Below are 16725 nucleotides of genomic sequence, written 5' to 3'. Positions count from 1 at the left end.
CAGTAACTATTTTTACTTTTTAACATGAGCAATCCGGCTTTAAAAAGTTCGACCGTATTTTGGTTTGATTTATAAACCGGACGAGTTTGAATACAGTTCCGAATTGCGACGAAACTTGTTTTGATAGCATGTGAGCAAATTCAATTGTAAATTTATAAACAAATTAATGTTTATAAATAGGTTTGTAGCAAACTTGGTTAAAATTTGTGTTGTATTTTTTTTTAAGAATTTGCCAAATTAGTTTAAATTTCACATATAAACTACTGATTTTTATAAGAGAGATAAGTTGATATCTTACAAATTGAGCGAAGCATAATGGAAGAGAAAATTGAGTTATAAATGGGAAAATGATGATAAGAAGTTAATTATTGAATATGAGCAACAAAACAAAACATATACTAGTTTTACATGTAGCAGCAGCCGGTATTCTGACTTGACAAAATACAAATTAGAATTAGATTGCTTTCTCCCACCCTACCTTCCTAGAAGAATCCTTATGATATTAATACAAAGGCTTAACCTTTTGCATATGCTTCACACTCACCTCATCTCCTTCTTCCAATCCAAATCCCCACCAAGGTACCGCCTTTCTTCTTTCTTTTCATACATATTTGCTTCTGTTTCTGTTGCTGGGAAAATCAAGTTTATGGTCTTTTGATTCATTTTCTCATAAATTGTAGCTAGGTGTGTTTTGTTAGATATTTATGGATCCTAAATACACAGGACTTGCTGATTCTGCTACTACTGATGAATTCACCAACTTTCCTAACTTCCATCAATTCCCAGATAACCAATTTGATCTCAATTTCATCAATCTTCCTTTTGATCCTCCTCTAAATGATTTGGGTCTCTCCTATTCTTATACCTTCAATCCAGAAAATGAGTCTTTTCTTGAAACTTCACCTGCCTGGACTCAGGAAGGAGATTCTTCCTCTCCCTCTCCCTCTCCCTCTCCCTCTCCATCTCCATCTAATGACACTGACAGAGAATCCTCAGATCCTGTTCTCAAATACATTACCGACATGCTTATGGAAGAAAATATGGAAGACAAACCCCACATGTTTTATGATCCCATGGCTCTTCAAGCCACTGAACAGTCTTTATTTGATGTTCTTACTGTTCATGATCAACATCCCTCATCCCACCCTTATCTCAATTATCAAAGTCCTGATACCAATAATTCAGGAACTAGTAGTGATTTTCTTGACCCTGAATACATTTTTGATGTACCAGAACTTAGTCCGGTCTCTTTGCAAACTGCCACTCCCTATGACTACCATTTCCACTCCAATAATCTGCATCCTGATTCCCAAATTTCGGTGAATTACTCAAATGGTCTCCCTGATATCGGTGTAGGGGAGATGGTGCAGAATGTGTTTACTGATACAAATTCTGTATTGCTATTTCAGAGAGGTTTAGAGGAAGCTAGTAAATTCCTTCCTAAACCTACTCAACTAGTCATTGATTTAGAAAGCAATGACTTCGTCTCCAGCCGAAATGAGGATGCTCGATTGTTGGCTGTCAAGGATGAAAAGATTGAGAAGGTGAATTTTCCTAATGGCTCAAGGGGTAGAAAGAATCATGAAAGAGCGGATTCGGATTTAGAACAAGAGAGGAGTAGCAAGCAGTCAGTTGTGTATGTGGAGGAGAATGAAATTTCGGAAATGTTTGATAAAGTTTTACTTTGGCCTGGGCTGAAAGGCGGACAATGCTACTCTACTCCTGAAGTGAAGCAGGAGGGGAAAAACAAGCCAGATGAGAAATCCAATGGATCAAACAGTGGAATAACTCGTGTGAGAAAGCAGGAGAGGAAGAAGAAGGAAACAGTAGACTTAAGGAGCCTTTTGATTCTTTGTGCTCAAGCTGTCTCTGGAAATGACTTCAGGACTGCTAATGAGCTGCTGAAGCAGATTAGGAAGCACTCTTCTCCTTCGGGGGATGGTTCTCAGAGGCTAGCTCATTACTTTGCCAATGGACTTGAGGCACGTTTGGCTGGCAGCAACACTGAATTGCCAGACTTTCATACTTATCTTATCTCAAAGCGGTTGAGTGCTGCTGATATGTTGAAAGCATACAAAACTCATCTTTATGCCTGCCCATTTAAGAAGCTCTCCATTCTCTATGCAAATAAAATGATTTTGAATGCTGCTCAAAATGCAACAACTCTTCACATCATAGATTTCGGTGTCATGTATGGTTTCCAATGGCCAATTCTTATCCAGCTTCTTTCCATGCAATCTAAAAGCCCTCCAAAGCTACGGATTACAGGGATAGAGCTTCCCCAACGCGGTTTCAGGCCAGCAGAAAGAATTATGGAGACAGGACGTCGCTTGGCAAGGTATTGTGAGCGCTTTAACGTTCCCTTTGAGTACAATCCTATTGCTTCTAGTAACTGGGGAAGCATCCCAATTGAGGACCTCAAGATTAAAAAGGATGAGGTGGTTGCTGTGAATTGTATGGTTCGATTTAAGAACCTACTTGATGAGACAGCAGGAGCAAATTGTCCAAGGGATGAAATGCTTGATTTAATCAGGAAGATAAATCCTAATATTTTTGTGCATTGTATCAGAAACGGATCCTACAACGCTCCATTCTTCGTGACACGGTTTAGGGAGGCACTTTTCCACTTCTCGTCACTGTTTGATATGTTTGATTCTATATTGCCTCGGGAAGATCCGGAAAGGATGATGTTTGAGAGAGAGTTTTATGGAAGAGAAGCCATAAATGTTGTGGCTTGTGAAGGCATAGACAGGGTAGAAAGGCCGGAAACATACAAGCAGTGGCAATCACGGAGTATAAGAGTAGGGTTTAAGCAGCTCCCATTGGATGAGACGGTAATGGAGAAGTGTAGGGATAAGTTGAAGATGTGGTACCACAAGGATTTTGTAATAGATGAAGACAACCAATGGATGCTACAGGGATGGAAGGGCCGAATTATATATGCTTCGTCTTGTTGGGTGCCTGCATAATTGATGTGCTTTCTTTCATCATCTCATATGGATGTTATATCCTTTGTGTTGTTAATCTAGAGTCTAGACTAGTTTGATGATGTATTTGAAGTCAGCAATGAAGTTTTGAATATTAATTTTCTGCTATTTCCTGAATAGAATGAATGATTTAAACAAAAATGTTTCACAAAGTAAGAATGTTATGGATTGGTGTAGTATGTAAGTAAATTAAGCATTTATATGTTAATCAGAAGACTATTATCAGTCTCTAACTCTGAAAGTGAAATGAATGCAGGTTGAACAACATATAAAAGTTAGACCACATAATCTTAATTTAAGAAATTTGAACTTCTTTTATGAAACAGATATGAAAGTGAAGGATACTTGCAAACAACTGAGTCTAACTTGTATTTTGGAATGTTGATTTAGATACTTATGGGGTTGCAAATACTTGTTTTGTCACACCTTCCTTATCAGCTGTAAATTTTATGTTTGAATAGATTTTTCGTTTTATGCTTTTCACAATGCTCGTTTTATGCATTATTATTATTATGATTATTAATTACTTATTGGTAGAATTATCTTTATTTAGGTAGGTGTTCCGGACATAAAAATAGATGAAGTCCCTTAAAATGGAATTGAAGAAAAAATGAGAATCAAGTTAATAGGCACGGATGACTTACTAGCTATATCTCAGTTCGTCGAGCTAATACACATAAAAGAGAGTGAAAACAGACATTTTTGGATAACAAGAGAAATAAAGAATTATTCTCCATACTTAACTTGAGCATGGAATCAACAGAAATGTTCTTCCTAATGAAGGAAGAATTCCTAATTAAAGAATTATTGCAAGACTATAATTGAATCAATTGAAACCCTTTCTTTTATCTATACATATTGAGGACATTGGCACCATTAAGGGACATGTTTTTGACACTTGAAACATACCAATTTTCTGCAACATCGAAGAGAAAGAATCGAGCTTAATCAACCATCCATTATATCTTCAAAGTCGTTTCTTTCTTTAATTCTTGTAACTATACCATTCAACATGTTTACCTATATCTTTTTTATTTTGTTTTGCCTTAATTATTGATAACGTGGTAGGAAAGTATGCCTGTTAAAAGATACAGATGCTGGTAAAAAAAATTCGAATGTTGGGTTCTGGACATGATTGGCTAGGCTAGGCTAGGCTTCTTTCAACTCAACTACAACCCGTAATAATTTTATATTTTATTTGATGATCATTATTTTATTTTGACATTCAAATTCAATCATATATTCCTTTTACATTCAAATAGCGAGTTCTTATATTAAGCATCAGGTCTTCTATGTCATTTGTAGAACACTAATTCACCTTTGGACACATGTATTGTGATCCCACTTAATAAATAAAATAATGAAACCTCTTAAAATATACGTGGATTCATGTTACACATGTTAAAATATATATGGAAGGTCCTCCATTTGATATGAGAACCGAATGCTTCTAATAATTTCTCTAAAGTAGCAAACACATAAAACACTTACGTTTTTTGGCCACCTCATGAAATTCAAAACAAAGAGCCAAACAACCATAGAATTATACTTGTACAAGAAGTACTTTCAATATAGGAGTTGTATTATTTAGAAAGTCTTAGACACCACTTTGTATATATTGAATACTCTAAGGCTTTGATTGGATGAGAGGTTTTGAAGGGTAATTAAAGGGAGGGTAGAGAAAGGTAAGGAAGGGGAAGGAGGGGGAGAGTGTGTATTACCCTTACCCTTGTTTGAGAGAAAGGGAAGGGTTCATTAAAACCCTTCAAAACCCTCCGATTTGGTGGGTTGAAAATCCATTAAAAACCTATTGATTTTGAACCCTTCAAAACCTATGATGCACGGAAACGGAAACGGAAACAGATACGGAAACGGGAAACGCGATTTCTAAAAAACATAGGAAACGGAAACGTGTAAATATTAAAAATATAGGGGCATATTTATAAATATTAAAAAATATAATAAATATAAAAATAATCATAAATTATAAATATATAAATTAATTATTGGTAAAATGAAAAAAAATTAATAAAAAAACTACCAATTTAATAAAATAAACATGTTACTAATATCAAATACCAATTAATTAATAAAAACAAATGTGTAAATATCAAAACTTGTAAAATTGAAGTCTTTAGCTAGAGAGTTAAAAAAAAGAAATAACACTAAAATAATAAACAATATAAAAGGTGTGCAACCAACTCAAACATTCTAGAAACCTCTCCTCATCACACCATTCAAGAATGCATAGAACAAAAAAAATTGAGAACAACCACTCAAGAACATCAAACTGATTTCCAAAACCAGTCAAAGAAGAAGTAATCGCATCCCCATACGAAGAAGAAGAAAGCCCAGACCAGATTCAAAGTCGCAAACTCAGAAGAAGGAGAAGAAGAAGTCGCAAAACTCAGAAGAAGGAGAAGAAGAAACCATGGAGTTACATGCGATTTAAGTCTACAGATCAATTTCAGTATGAACCATTTGAGTTTTGAATCTATTTCAGATTTTGGATTTTGGAAACGCGTATCCAATTTTCTTTATTTACAGAAACGTGCCCAGAAACGAAACGGTTCGTTTCCGTTTCCGAGAGTTTCCGTTTCACACATCTTGTGGAAACGTAGAAACGCTGCTTGAACAACGAACGTTTCCGTGCTTCATAGTTCAAAACCCTTCATTAACCCTTCAAAACCCTTACCCTCCTATTTTTTAATTTTCCAAACAAGGGTTTCCACTAACCCTTCCCTACCCATCCTTTAATTACCCTTCAAAACCTTCCATCCAATCAAAGCCTAAATACTTATGTAATTGTGTTGATTAATATCATTGAGAAATAATTACCTCCAATCTTACATGGTATAAGAGCTTCGTTAGGGTTTCAATACATAATTTTTTTTCTTCTTTTCTAGTTCGAAACATGTCTACTGCCATGTCGTCCGCCTCCTCTGGTTCGATCCGATCTCAAAATTCAAACTTCTCTTCTTCTAATAATTCTTCAAATAAATCTGGATTGTTCAACAACCCTCTCTCTTATGTTGGAATAATCACCCACAGTCTTCCTATCAAACTCACCTCAATCAATTTCTATGTGTGGAAAACACAAGTTGGGCTTGTTTTAAAGGCAAATCGAATTCAACACCATGTTGAAAACGAACCACCAATAACCAAGGCCCAAACGGCCCCGACAGGGTAGGAACCATTGATGCGGCTCAAGTCCAAACAAGAGGCGGTCCATCACCAAATGCTCAAAGCCTCAACACATCAAAGGATCTTCTAAAATCCTACAAGACAAAGGATTCCTCTCAGGATCCGGAATCCTTGAGGCAAACAGAATCTTAAACTTGTAAGGGTTTCTAAGGAGGTGACAACCTTGATCATGCACCATAAATACACAGGTATAGACACAAGAATCGGTACGTTAACTACTATCTCTAACTAGTCCATTCCCCTCTATTCGATCCTTGATCATAAACTAACTTAGGTATCAGAGCAGGTTTGTTGGACTTCGGCCGTCTGACTTATTGTTTATAGGCTCAAATACAACGTCGGAATACCATCACAGTCGATGCAGTGTCAGGTAACCCGTTATCAATTAGTATCACAACACATATACTGCATTTTGTTCTAAAATAATCTAACTATATATTCATAATATTTCGTCTAGATGTTATACATAATTATACACAATTTCAATGTTCTAAAATATAAACATACCTATGTTTTAGAACAACTTTTGAATGGAGGTGTCAATAAATTCATCACCAAATTACTTCACACCAAATCCGATCTGCATAAAATAAAATAACATTTACGCATTTTTAATAATAATATGACAATATAATCAACTTTGTCAAATTTGTATACATACCTTAATCTTTATGGGGATAAATTGAGAAATACACTAAATCTTAATGTAGGTTTATCCAATCACAAATTGAGAAATGAGAGAGTAATTTATTGGTGAAAGAAGTGAGTAAGAAGGAGAAAAGAGTGAGAAATATGGTGAAAGTTGTAGGGTTTTTTAAAGGATAAAGTACCAAAATAGGCCTATAGTTTTTAGGAAAGTATCAATTTAGGCTCTACGTACAAAATAGCGGTTTAACATTTAAAAAACTGTACCAATTTAGGTCTCGAACGGAACGTGACACCTCATTCATATTACTTTATTAAGTTCTATCAATTGTACATTTTGATATCTTTTTTTTAAAAGCCGAGTTTATATTTATGCTATTTTGTACGTGGAGTCTAAATTGATACTTTCCAAAAAAAACATAGATCTATTTTGATACTTTATCCTTTTTTATAAGTGGGTAAATGCATGAGAGGAGGAAAGGAGCTGGTTGTATATAATATAGAACCAGAAATTAATCAAACATTCACAGGATTAAAATCCTGCGAATGTGTAGTCACTGCTTCCTTGATTGGAGCAGTGCACTACTTTATTGAAACTGGTAGCATATCTACCGCTCTCAATAAATTTATCAGAGAGACCGATAGGCCGGTCTCTTTTAATTTCGATTCTGTGTCAGTCCACAGACTGACACAGATTTGAAACCGATAACAGAGCTACTGATTTCAAAATAAGGAAAATAAAAACACTTAAAATCGATAATTTAAATAATTTAGAAACCCGTAGGATTTTTACTGGTTTTCTTGCAAATTGAAACCGGTAGAAATCCTACCGCTTTCGCCCAAAGTTAACAGAAACCCCACACCAGACAATATACTAGATTTAAACTCAGACTCTTGTGAGGATTAAATTTTCAAAAAGGTCCGAAACAGAGGCAAAATTAAATTTTAATAATAATAATAATAACATTAGATAGTCTTATTGATACATTTGTATACATTTTCATCATATCTCGATCGAATCAAGACTGTGTTTTTGGTCCATTTAATTAGTTGAATCAATGACATATATATTGATTAGTATACTCATAATTCTACACCAATATACTTCAATAAAATATAGTAGTAGTCGATCACTTACAACAAGTGCCATCTTTATTTGACTATTCTGTCGCTGACAGAAAATCAATTTTATAATTAATTCAAAACGATTGGATTAAATTATATCCTAGCAGGATATCATCATTATTTTACGTCATTCCAAATATTCGAATCTGAATTCTTTCTTTTGTTGTAACCTATGAAGCACGGACACGGCAAACGACATTTATAGAAAATATGAGACACAGGTGCAGTGGGAACACGACAAATTTTATATAATTAATTATATATATTAGATATAAAAATATATAAAAAACTTGCTAGATCACAAATCGGAATCGTGATGTTAGAAGAAGAACCAGGAGAAGAATCGCAGCGCATGAGAAGGAAGAACCCAGGAGAGAAGAAATTGTTTGTGATTATTCCCAAACGAAATCGTGATGTTAGGAGAACTGCGATGTACGCAACACATGGGTTGAAATCGCGATTTGCGTAGGAAGGAGAGAAGACCTAATTCTAATTCGTGCCATACATATACACAGGTGGGACTATAATTTAGGATTTTTGACAAATCGCATAATTGATCCTTAAATTTTATAAAAAAATTAAAAAAAACCCTAATCTTTAACTTTTTTTACCCCAGCCGAGTCCCTAGTCGAGTCCTGCCGTGTCCAATTTTCCGGCCGTGTCCTCGCTGTGTCCAGCCGTGTCCCGCCATGTCCCCGCCGAGTCCCCGAGTCCGACTCGGCCACGGCGATCCCGGGGAAGAGTCCGTGCTTCATAGGTTGTAATCATATCGATATATTGATCCACAAATATTTCTGTTCTTACTAAATTCAAAAAAAGTTACAATTCAGACTATTAAATAGATTGGATGGAATATATGAATAACAACATAAAAAGAATATTATAAAAAAGTTAGGGAAGTTTCTACGAAGAAGCTCATTAACATCAATATATATATACATATAAAATTAGCCTATCTTCAACTTTTTCTGTAACATATAAAACATATTTATCCCTCTCATCTTCGTTGAAAACTTCCCATTTAATTTGTCTCACTCGATGACTGGAAATCCTGTTAATGGGTTTCAATTAACCAATCTCAGCTCCATGAATCCTTCCCTTTCTGTTACTACAAATTCACAGCCTCTAAAATCTGATATTTCATCTTTGGTTTTGAATTCAAATGGTGAATCTCCATACAATAATGAAACTAGTGATTTCTCTCATGCTGTTATTAAATACATAAATGACATGTTAATGGAGGAGGATTTAGAGGATAGGACCTGTATGTTGCAGGACTGTTTAGCTCTTCAAGCTGCAGAGAAATCCTTCTATGATGTCCTTCAGCCTCTATCCGACGAATTTGGTTGTTCTACCGATCAAAATGGGCAGATCCCAGATGAGACTTTTACTCCAACTGAAAGTCTTGGTAGCAGCAGCAGCCATAATTGTACCGATCAAGGCGAATTTGAATCCTCTCTTTTACAGCCTTCTCAGTTCAGTAGTAGCTTTCTGTCACCCAATTATTATGGGCAGTTGAATGGGGCAATGAAGAATGTTAGTTTTGTTGGAAAGAGTAGTCCATGTCCATCAAAGTTGAAAGGAAGGAAAAATGATGAGCAGGAGGATGCCGATTTCTGGGAAGAAGCAAGAATCAGGAAACATTCTTTAATTGTTTCTACTGAAGAATCAGAACAGCTGGTGAAATTCGATAAGTCATTTCTGCAGAAAGTGGAGAACAACGAGTCCATTCCTTGTCCTCTGTATGATGCATCGCGCAACAAAGAAAGCAAGCGATTTCAGCATAATGCGCAGTCTCAAGCATCCAATACTCGGATCAGAAGACTAGCTAGCAATGATCCAAGCAGAGAAATGATAGATTTGTCAACCCAACTAATTCATTGTGCACAAGCAGCAGGAAGTGGAGATCAAACAACTGCATACGAGCAATTGAAGTTGATTAAGCTGCATTCTTCTCCTTTTGGCAATGGAAATCAAAGATTGGCTCATTATTTTGCGAAAGCCCTCGAAACTCGCCTTGCAGGGAGTGCAAAATCGTCTCGCACTTCACTTTTAGGAGCTGGATCAACTGCTGCTGATATCCTGAGAGCATATCAGTTTTATGTTTCAATATGTCCTTTCAGAAAAATGACCAATTTCTTCACAAATCGAACAATAGCCGAAGCAGCAGAGAAAGCAACAACACTACATATTATTGATTTTGGGATTTCTTATGGTTTTCAATGGCCTTGCCTAATTTACCGCCTATCAACAAGGCCAGGAGGACCTCCTAAAATTCGAATTACAGGCATAGACTTTCCTCAAACAGGTTTCAGGCCTGCGGAAAGGGTGGAAGAAACAGGGCGTCGACTGAAGAAATTGGCCGACAAATTGAACGTCCCATTCGAGTTCAACGCCATAGCACAGAAATGGGATTCAATTAAGATAGAAGATCTGAAAATTGAAAAGGATGAAGCAGTTGCTGTCTGCTGTATGAATAGGTTGAAGAACTTACCAGATGATACAATTCAGCTGAATAGCCCGAGGGATGCAGTTCTGAATCTGATAAAATCAATAAACCCTGATGTATTCGTACACGGAATAGTGAATGGAAATTACAATGCTCCATTTTTCGTAAGCAGATTCCGCGAAGCTCTGTTCCATTTTTCAGCAATATTCGACATGTTGGAGGGCATATCGGAGCGTGAAGATGAAGAGAGAATGGTGTTTGAAAGGGAATTGATAGGAAAGGATGTGATGAAAGTGATAGCGTATGAAGGTGTGGAGAGGAATGAAAGACCGGAAACGTATAAACAATGGCAGATGAGGAATTGCAGGATGGGATTTGAGCAGGTATCGTTGAAGAAAGAGATAATGAAAAGAGTTAGAAATATAAAGAATGATTATCATAAAGATTTTGTTATTGATGAAGATGGTAGTTGGATGCTAATGGGATGGAAAGGAAGGATAACTCATGCTATTTCAGTTTGGAAACCTGCCCATCATTAACATCTTCATATCTACTTACATTTTCAGCTCATAGCCCACTCCAATTCGGATTAATAGGTGACCCGAGTTTATTATATAATTACGTGGTTTAGGGTCTGCTTGGATTGAGGTTAGTGGAGATTAATTAGAGGGAGATTATTTTTGTAACCTTGCTTGGGGGAGGAGTTAAATGGATGTTCAAATTTCAGTCCCACCAAATTGGTGGGATCCGGAGGTTCTCTAACCTCCCCTCCCCTCCCTTCCCTTCCCCCCCCCCCCCCCCCCCTTTAATTAACCTCCCCTCCCTTTAATGAACCTTATGAAACTTTCATCCAAGCACACCCTTAATAACAACAAATTTAATTGAAATGTCGCTTTTTATGGTTAGATTTCGACGTTATATGTGTCGTTTTTTTTTAGTTTATATTTTTACCCTTTTTTATCGTCTTCTTTCCGCTCGTTGTCTAGAGTACGTTTTTTGGGTAGTATAGTGTTTCTCTAGTATTATGTCGTTTTTTTCAATTTTCAATTATTTTGTTATCTTTCATTTGTTTCGTTTTTTCTTTTTTCTTTTTTGTGTTTTTTCTTTTGTTTTTTCTTATATAGTTGATCGAGGTGAAAACATTTTTTGTGATTTTTCTGTGAATATGGATGAAGCATCGACAACTTCTAATTTGGAAGGTTCTAAATTATTTTTACGATGGATCAGCTTAATAGTGCTAGAGTCGTTGCAAATGTAAAAGATGAAAAAAATTATTAAGAATGTTCGATCTTTGAAGAAACAAAAGAACAAATGGAGGAAGAATTTACATGCACATGATGTGATTATTAGTGTTAAAAATATGGTTGACAAACATGTACAAGATAAGGAGATTATCACTGTTAAAAATGTTGATTTGAAAAGAATATGTCTTTTTGTTATGTTTAATTCAATTTCAGCTAGAAGAGAATAAATAGGTTCCAAATGGATGAAATTGGATCAAATTGGATGAAGTGGGTGAAAGTGTATTAAATTATGGGAAATTTGTTGAAAGTGTTTTGGAATTGATTCAAATTGGTTTCATTTAGTTTCATTCAATTTTTTTTGGGATAAGGTGCAAATTTGCCCCTAACGTTTTTAGGGAGGATCACATTTACCCTTTAAGTATGAAATAGCAAAATTTTAGGTCTATGGTTTTTCTAAAGGTGCAATTTTAAGCCTGTTGGATAGAAAACTTTAACATTGTTAAAATGGTATGCCATGTTATATTCAGAATTATAACTTGTAATTACACTACATCCTTTTAATTTCTCGAGATTAATGGCAAATCCATTTCCATATTCTTAGGCAAACTCACGATTCTGCAGATTCTGATCTCCTTCTTCTTCATTTGCGATTTTAATTCTGCTCTTCTTCCCTTCAATCACCATTCAGCTCTCCTTCTTTTTTTCCTTCAATCACGCTTCAGATTCTCCTCTCATCTCCTTCTCCTTCCTAAGCTTCAATCGCAATTTTGATTCTGTTCGCCTCTCCCTCTCCTTCTTCGCTTGAATCGCAATTCGGCTTTCCTTCTCCTTCTTCCCTTCAATCACACCCCTTATATCCCTCTCCTTTATATCTGAGTATGCATCATTTCCTGCAATTTCTGCCCTAAAACCATTTTCAGTTCCAACTTCTGTCTTCCCAAGGATGCATTTTGTTTTTTAGTTGTTAATTTGTAGGATTTTGAAGAATAGTTTCAGTTCAGGAATCTAAATCAATGTTGAATATAAATATATTAACTGGCCAATTTGGTAAGAAATGCCCAAACAATGTTGAATCTAAATATATTAACTGGCCAATTTTGGTGAGAAATGCTTCTAATTTGCTATATTTTGAAGAATGAACCTTCTCGTTCTTGAGAAGGAGAAGTAAGGGTTTTCTGAAATTTGTTTTCTTTCTTTCATATATGATTGAAATGACTTAATGAGGCTATTTTCCTATTGCAGCATGAAACTATCACTTTTGGGGATAAAAGAATATGGATCAAGAGTGTTTTGGAGGAAAACGTTACAACTTGAACATGCTTTGCTGCTGTGCTGATGAATTAAAGGAAGATTTTGTTCCTAATTAACGGTGAAGATGAACAAAAAGAAAACATGAATGGATGGAGGACATTTGCAAAATGAGAACCAGATGTTAAGAAGAAGATACTTCTAGGATTTCTTCTACTTTTTGTTGTATTTGCATTTGTGATGTATTAGACTGATTTTATGAAAACTATTTTAAGTGTTTTAATTAGATATTGTATTGTGAAGACTATGCTAGGAGAATAGTTATGGTATTTGTGTATCTTTATAAGCCATGTTCAGAATTGGGTTGTTTTGACTGTTACAATATTGAATGCATCAGTTTATTTTGATTTCTTTCCATCAATTCGAGTACACAACTGGTTTACTGATATAAATATTTCAACTGGTTTGCTGATAAAAAAATATTTCAACTTCAAGTATACTAATGATTTTGTAGTAGCCAACACCCATTAAAATACAAAAATGAAGAAGAAAAAACAGCACTTTTCATTGAAATCCTTCAATTAACCAACGATTTTGTAATAGAACCTTGACATAATGGAACCTGACATAATTTCTTACCCAATGAAAGAAAAACCAATATCAACATAGCTTAGACAAGTTGGATAATACTTAAAAAATAAAACATTAATAGTTATAAAAATATTTCAATCCAAACAATTAAAAGTGTAATCCAAAACACATAACACACAGTACTAATTTCATAAACATCCAAAATATGAAATTCAAATTTAAACTTTGTCCAAAATATATCCAAAGCTATGTTCCTAACATCCTAACTTAGTAATTTCAGTTGATGGCCCATTTCATGATATCTTAATTTTGCTTCATCCTTTTCCTAAATTGATCATCTCTTTCAGCTTCAAGTTGACGTGTTGTCATGGCCTTCTTTCCTTTCCACTGAAGCTTCGGAGCCTCGAATGGTAAATCAGTTGGTACATGAACTTCATGCTCATTCTGTGAGAATTGAATATGCCTAGTTCCACATGCTGATTCAAAGAAAGGTTTCAACCTATTCTGCCTTGATTCTCTTTCACTTGGGATAGGAAATGTAACAACTGGATCAGGGTTATGGGAAATTTCATCTTCTATCCCATCCCGAGCTTCTGCAAATGTTGTGTTGTCGCCAGGATAGATAATGGTTTCATCAACATTGCCAGGCTGTAAAATAAGAAAACAGTTTAATTGAAAAAAAAAATATGAACTGCAAAATTATCAAATTAAAAAACCATCAAACTACTTACATTGTATGTTACACTACCATCCGTATCATCGTACAAATATCCATATCCAACTGGTTTAAGTCGTTGCCTTGGTTCAATCCAATCTGGACGACCATTTGATCCACTCGCAACACTTTTACCTTTATCTGCAGACTGGCTGGCTACTCCTCTAGAGTTTGCAGCAAATATCTCATTGCTTTGTTCAGAAATTGGTTTACCCTATATCAACAAATTATATTGATACCTCATTTAGCGTTTAGTAATAATTGCACTCTAGTATTTCACACGTAAAGAAACACAATAATGTCTAAAGAAACACAATAATGTCAATGTGCATATGCAATGAATAATACTCTACCTGGCATTTTGATCTCTTGTGTCCATATCCGCCACAAATCTTACATCTTTGCATTTGACCTTTTTTAGACATTCTCGTGCCACGTGATTCTATGTTTCTCCCTTCATTAGGCTCTCTTGTTCTTTTCTTCTTAGGCCTCCCTGGCATACTTTGTATTTTTGGGGGTTCTATAGGCTCAAAATCATCAATTCTCCAAAATCTCCTACCTCGAACTGGCTGCAACTTATGCTTATAAGTATTCTGGTACATTGACTTGTGGTAGAATTTGTCAATTACAGTCAAAGGGTCAATTTTTGCATGATACAAGACACAAACAGCATGTGGACAGGGTATCCCACTCAATTGCCATTCTCTACAAGTGCATTTTCTTTGTATTCGGTAGTCCATGAATCTAACATCTTCTCGTAATCCATAAGCCGTTTCATCACTTTCAACCTAAGTTCCTCCACCATTCTCAGAATTGGTCTTGACCGTTGCTTAAGGATCCAGCTATTGAAACTCTCTGTCATATTGTTATCCACCATTTGATCCTTGCATCTTGTACTAAAAAAGGCCCTACACCAGTGTTGAGGAGGATACTTTAGAAGGTATTCAGTTTCTTTCTTATTCACTGATCACATCTTCTTTAAATTGTCTTTGAACTCTTCTTCAAACGTACTCCATGCACATGACCAAAAATTCTTTTGCAGCTCTTTACCTCGAAACTTAAGTGACCAATTGGCAAGTACATGCCTAGCACACCATCTGTGTTCTGACATTGGCAATTGTTCACTAATAGCTGGGAGCAGACCCTTCATTATTTGAAAATAAAATTCAGCTTTAAACTAAAACATGACATACTATATATAAACATAAATTATAAAAAATAAAATTCAATTAGCAGTAAACAGAAATAACCATTATAGCCATGTACTTTGTTTATTGGACTATTCGGATCAGAAAACCGATATTAACAAACATAAATAACCAAAAGAGAATATCAAAACGACAAGTAATTTATGAAATGCTTATTAACAAGTTAGATAAAATCTAAGCAATACAAACTAATGTAATGATCAAAATTATAGAATTTACCCCTGTTGCAGAATCTAGAAACTAAAATTAAAGGTCTTAGGTTATCATAACAAACTAATTTAAGGATCAAAATTATATAATTATATACAAACTAATGTAAGGATCAAAATTATATAATTATATATAGATAAGTATTAATTTAGGCTCCATGTATAAAATAGCACCAATATAGGCTTAACGTTTAAGAAAGGTATCAATTTAGGCCTCGATGCCTAAATTGGTACCTTTTTAAACGTTAAGCCTATATTGGTACTATTTTGTACGTGAAGCGTGAATTGATACTTCCCAAAAACCATAGACCTATTTTGATACCTTATTCCAATTATATACAAACTAATATTGAATTCTATAATAATGTACCTTTTGCATGTCTGACATTATAGTAAGCTTTGAGCCATCTCCAAGATTAAGTTGTTGTTTAAGATGACCAATAAACCATTCCCAACTATTTTTTGTCTCTTTGTCTATCACAGCCCATGCGATTGGGAAAAAATGGTCCATTGCATCATGACCAATAGCCACAAGCATTTGACCTTTGACAATATCTTTGAGAAAACAACCATTAAGACCAATAATAGGCCTGCATCCTTCTAACCAACCTGTTTTGCATGCATGGAAACATATGAATAGCCTCCAGAATATTCTTTTACCTCATCTCAGGCCTTCAGGTTGTAATTGTAGATCGAAAAAGCTACGGGGGTTACTAATTCTCAGCTCATTCACATATGCCTCAAGGCAAGAGTATTCATCCTTGTAACCCCCATTTATTTCTTTGATGATTAGTCTCTTAGCTCTCTTGCACATTGATGGATTCACATCTAGACTAAGGTATTGTTTAGCATGATCTATCATCTGTGATACAATGTACTCAGGTGATCCTCTAACCGTTTCCTTGAAATAATTGGCCAGAAAAATAGCAGTAGCCCTTGGGTTCATATATTGTCTATCACAAGTATGATTAGGCATTAGTGTCTTGATACTTAATCCATCATTTGCACCATCCTTAGATGCAAATACCAAAAAATTACATGTAGCTTTGCACCTATACCTCACCCTTTTAGGGTCACTTTTCAATACCTTCAATGGAACA

General features: G+C 35.2%; 3 protein-coding genes and 1 long non-coding RNA gene across 5 annotated transcripts; 2 read left to right on the top strand and 2 right to left on the bottom strand.

The window, feature by feature from the left end:
- The first annotated feature begins 402 nt into the window (after window positions 1-402).
- Window positions 403-3095, top strand: LOC136232670 (scarecrow-like protein 34). Its single transcript, XM_066021989.1, has one exon. It carries the CDS (start codon window positions 705-707, stop codon window positions 2967-2969), a length of 2265 nt encoding a protein of 754 aa, XP_065878061.1. The 5' UTR covers window positions 403-704; the 3' UTR covers window positions 2970-3095.
- Window positions 3096-8201: 5106 nt separating this feature from the next.
- On the bottom strand, window positions 8202-10590 carry LOC136233581 (uncharacterized). Its single transcript, XR_010690921.1, has 3 exons — window positions 10456-10590; window positions 9224-10043; window positions 8202-8755 (listed from the first exon to the last, which is right to left on the bottom strand). It is a non-coding gene; the product is annotated as an uncharacterized lncRNA (long non-coding RNA).
- Window positions 9192-13313, top strand: LOC136233580 (scarecrow-like protein 14). Of its 2 annotated transcripts, none has more exons than XM_066023313.1 (2): window positions 9192-11006; window positions 12897-13305. In XM_066023313.1, the coding sequence occupies exon 1, from the start codon at window positions 9192-9194 to the stop codon at window positions 10947-10949; it is 1758 nt and encodes a 585-aa protein (XP_065879385.1). In that variant the 3' UTR covers window positions 10950-11006; window positions 12897-13305. The 2 variants fall into 2 exon arrangements, 1 of the variants encoding a protein (XP_065879385.1); XR_010690920.1 differs by lacking the exon at window positions 9192-11006 and adding an exon at window positions 12171-12818 and having other exon boundaries at window positions 12897-13313.
- Window positions 13314-13663: 350 nt separating this feature from the next.
- On the bottom strand, window positions 13664-16725 carry LOC136233909 (uncharacterized). Its single transcript, XM_066023637.1, has 4 exons — window positions 15996-16725; window positions 14562-15352; window positions 14225-14422; window positions 13664-14141 (listed from the first exon to the last, which is right to left on the bottom strand). Exons 2-4 carry the CDS (start codon window positions 14946-14948, stop codon window positions 13797-13799), a joined length of 930 nt encoding a protein of 309 aa, XP_065879709.1. The 5' UTR covers window positions 14949-15352; window positions 15996-16725; the 3' UTR covers window positions 13664-13796.

The sequence above is a fragment of the Euphorbia lathyris genome, chromosome 6 (assembly GCF_963576675.1).
Source record: "Euphorbia lathyris chromosome 6, ddEupLath1.1, whole genome shotgun sequence".
Taxonomy (NCBI): Eukaryota; Viridiplantae; Streptophyta; class Magnoliopsida; order Malpighiales; family Euphorbiaceae; genus Euphorbia; species Euphorbia lathyris.
Note: the sequence above shows the minus strand (reverse complement) of the source record. Positions and strands in the feature narration are given on the sequence as shown.

Excerpts from the sequence above, each read along its gene's own strand:
- LOC136232670 (XM_066021989.1), top strand. The coding sequence starts at position 705 with ATGGATCCTAAATACACAGGACTTGCTGATTCTGCTACTACTGATGAA.
- LOC136233580 (XM_066023313.1), top strand. The coding sequence starts at position 9,192 with ATGTTAATGGAGGAGGATTTAGAGGATAGGACCTGTATGTTGCAGGAC.
- LOC136233909 (XM_066023637.1), bottom strand. The coding sequence starts at position 14,948 with ATGGACTACCGAATACAAAGAAAATGCACTTGTAGAGAATGGCAATTG. Across the intron at positions 14,423-14,561 it reads ACAAGAGATCAAAATGCCAG|GGTAAACCAATTTCTGAACA; the intron begins GTAGAGTATTAT and ends TTGTTGATATAG. Across the intron at positions 14,142-14,224 it reads ATGGTAGTGTAACATACAAT|CCTGGCAATGTTGATGAAAC; the intron begins GTAAGTAGTTTG and ends CTTATTTTACAG.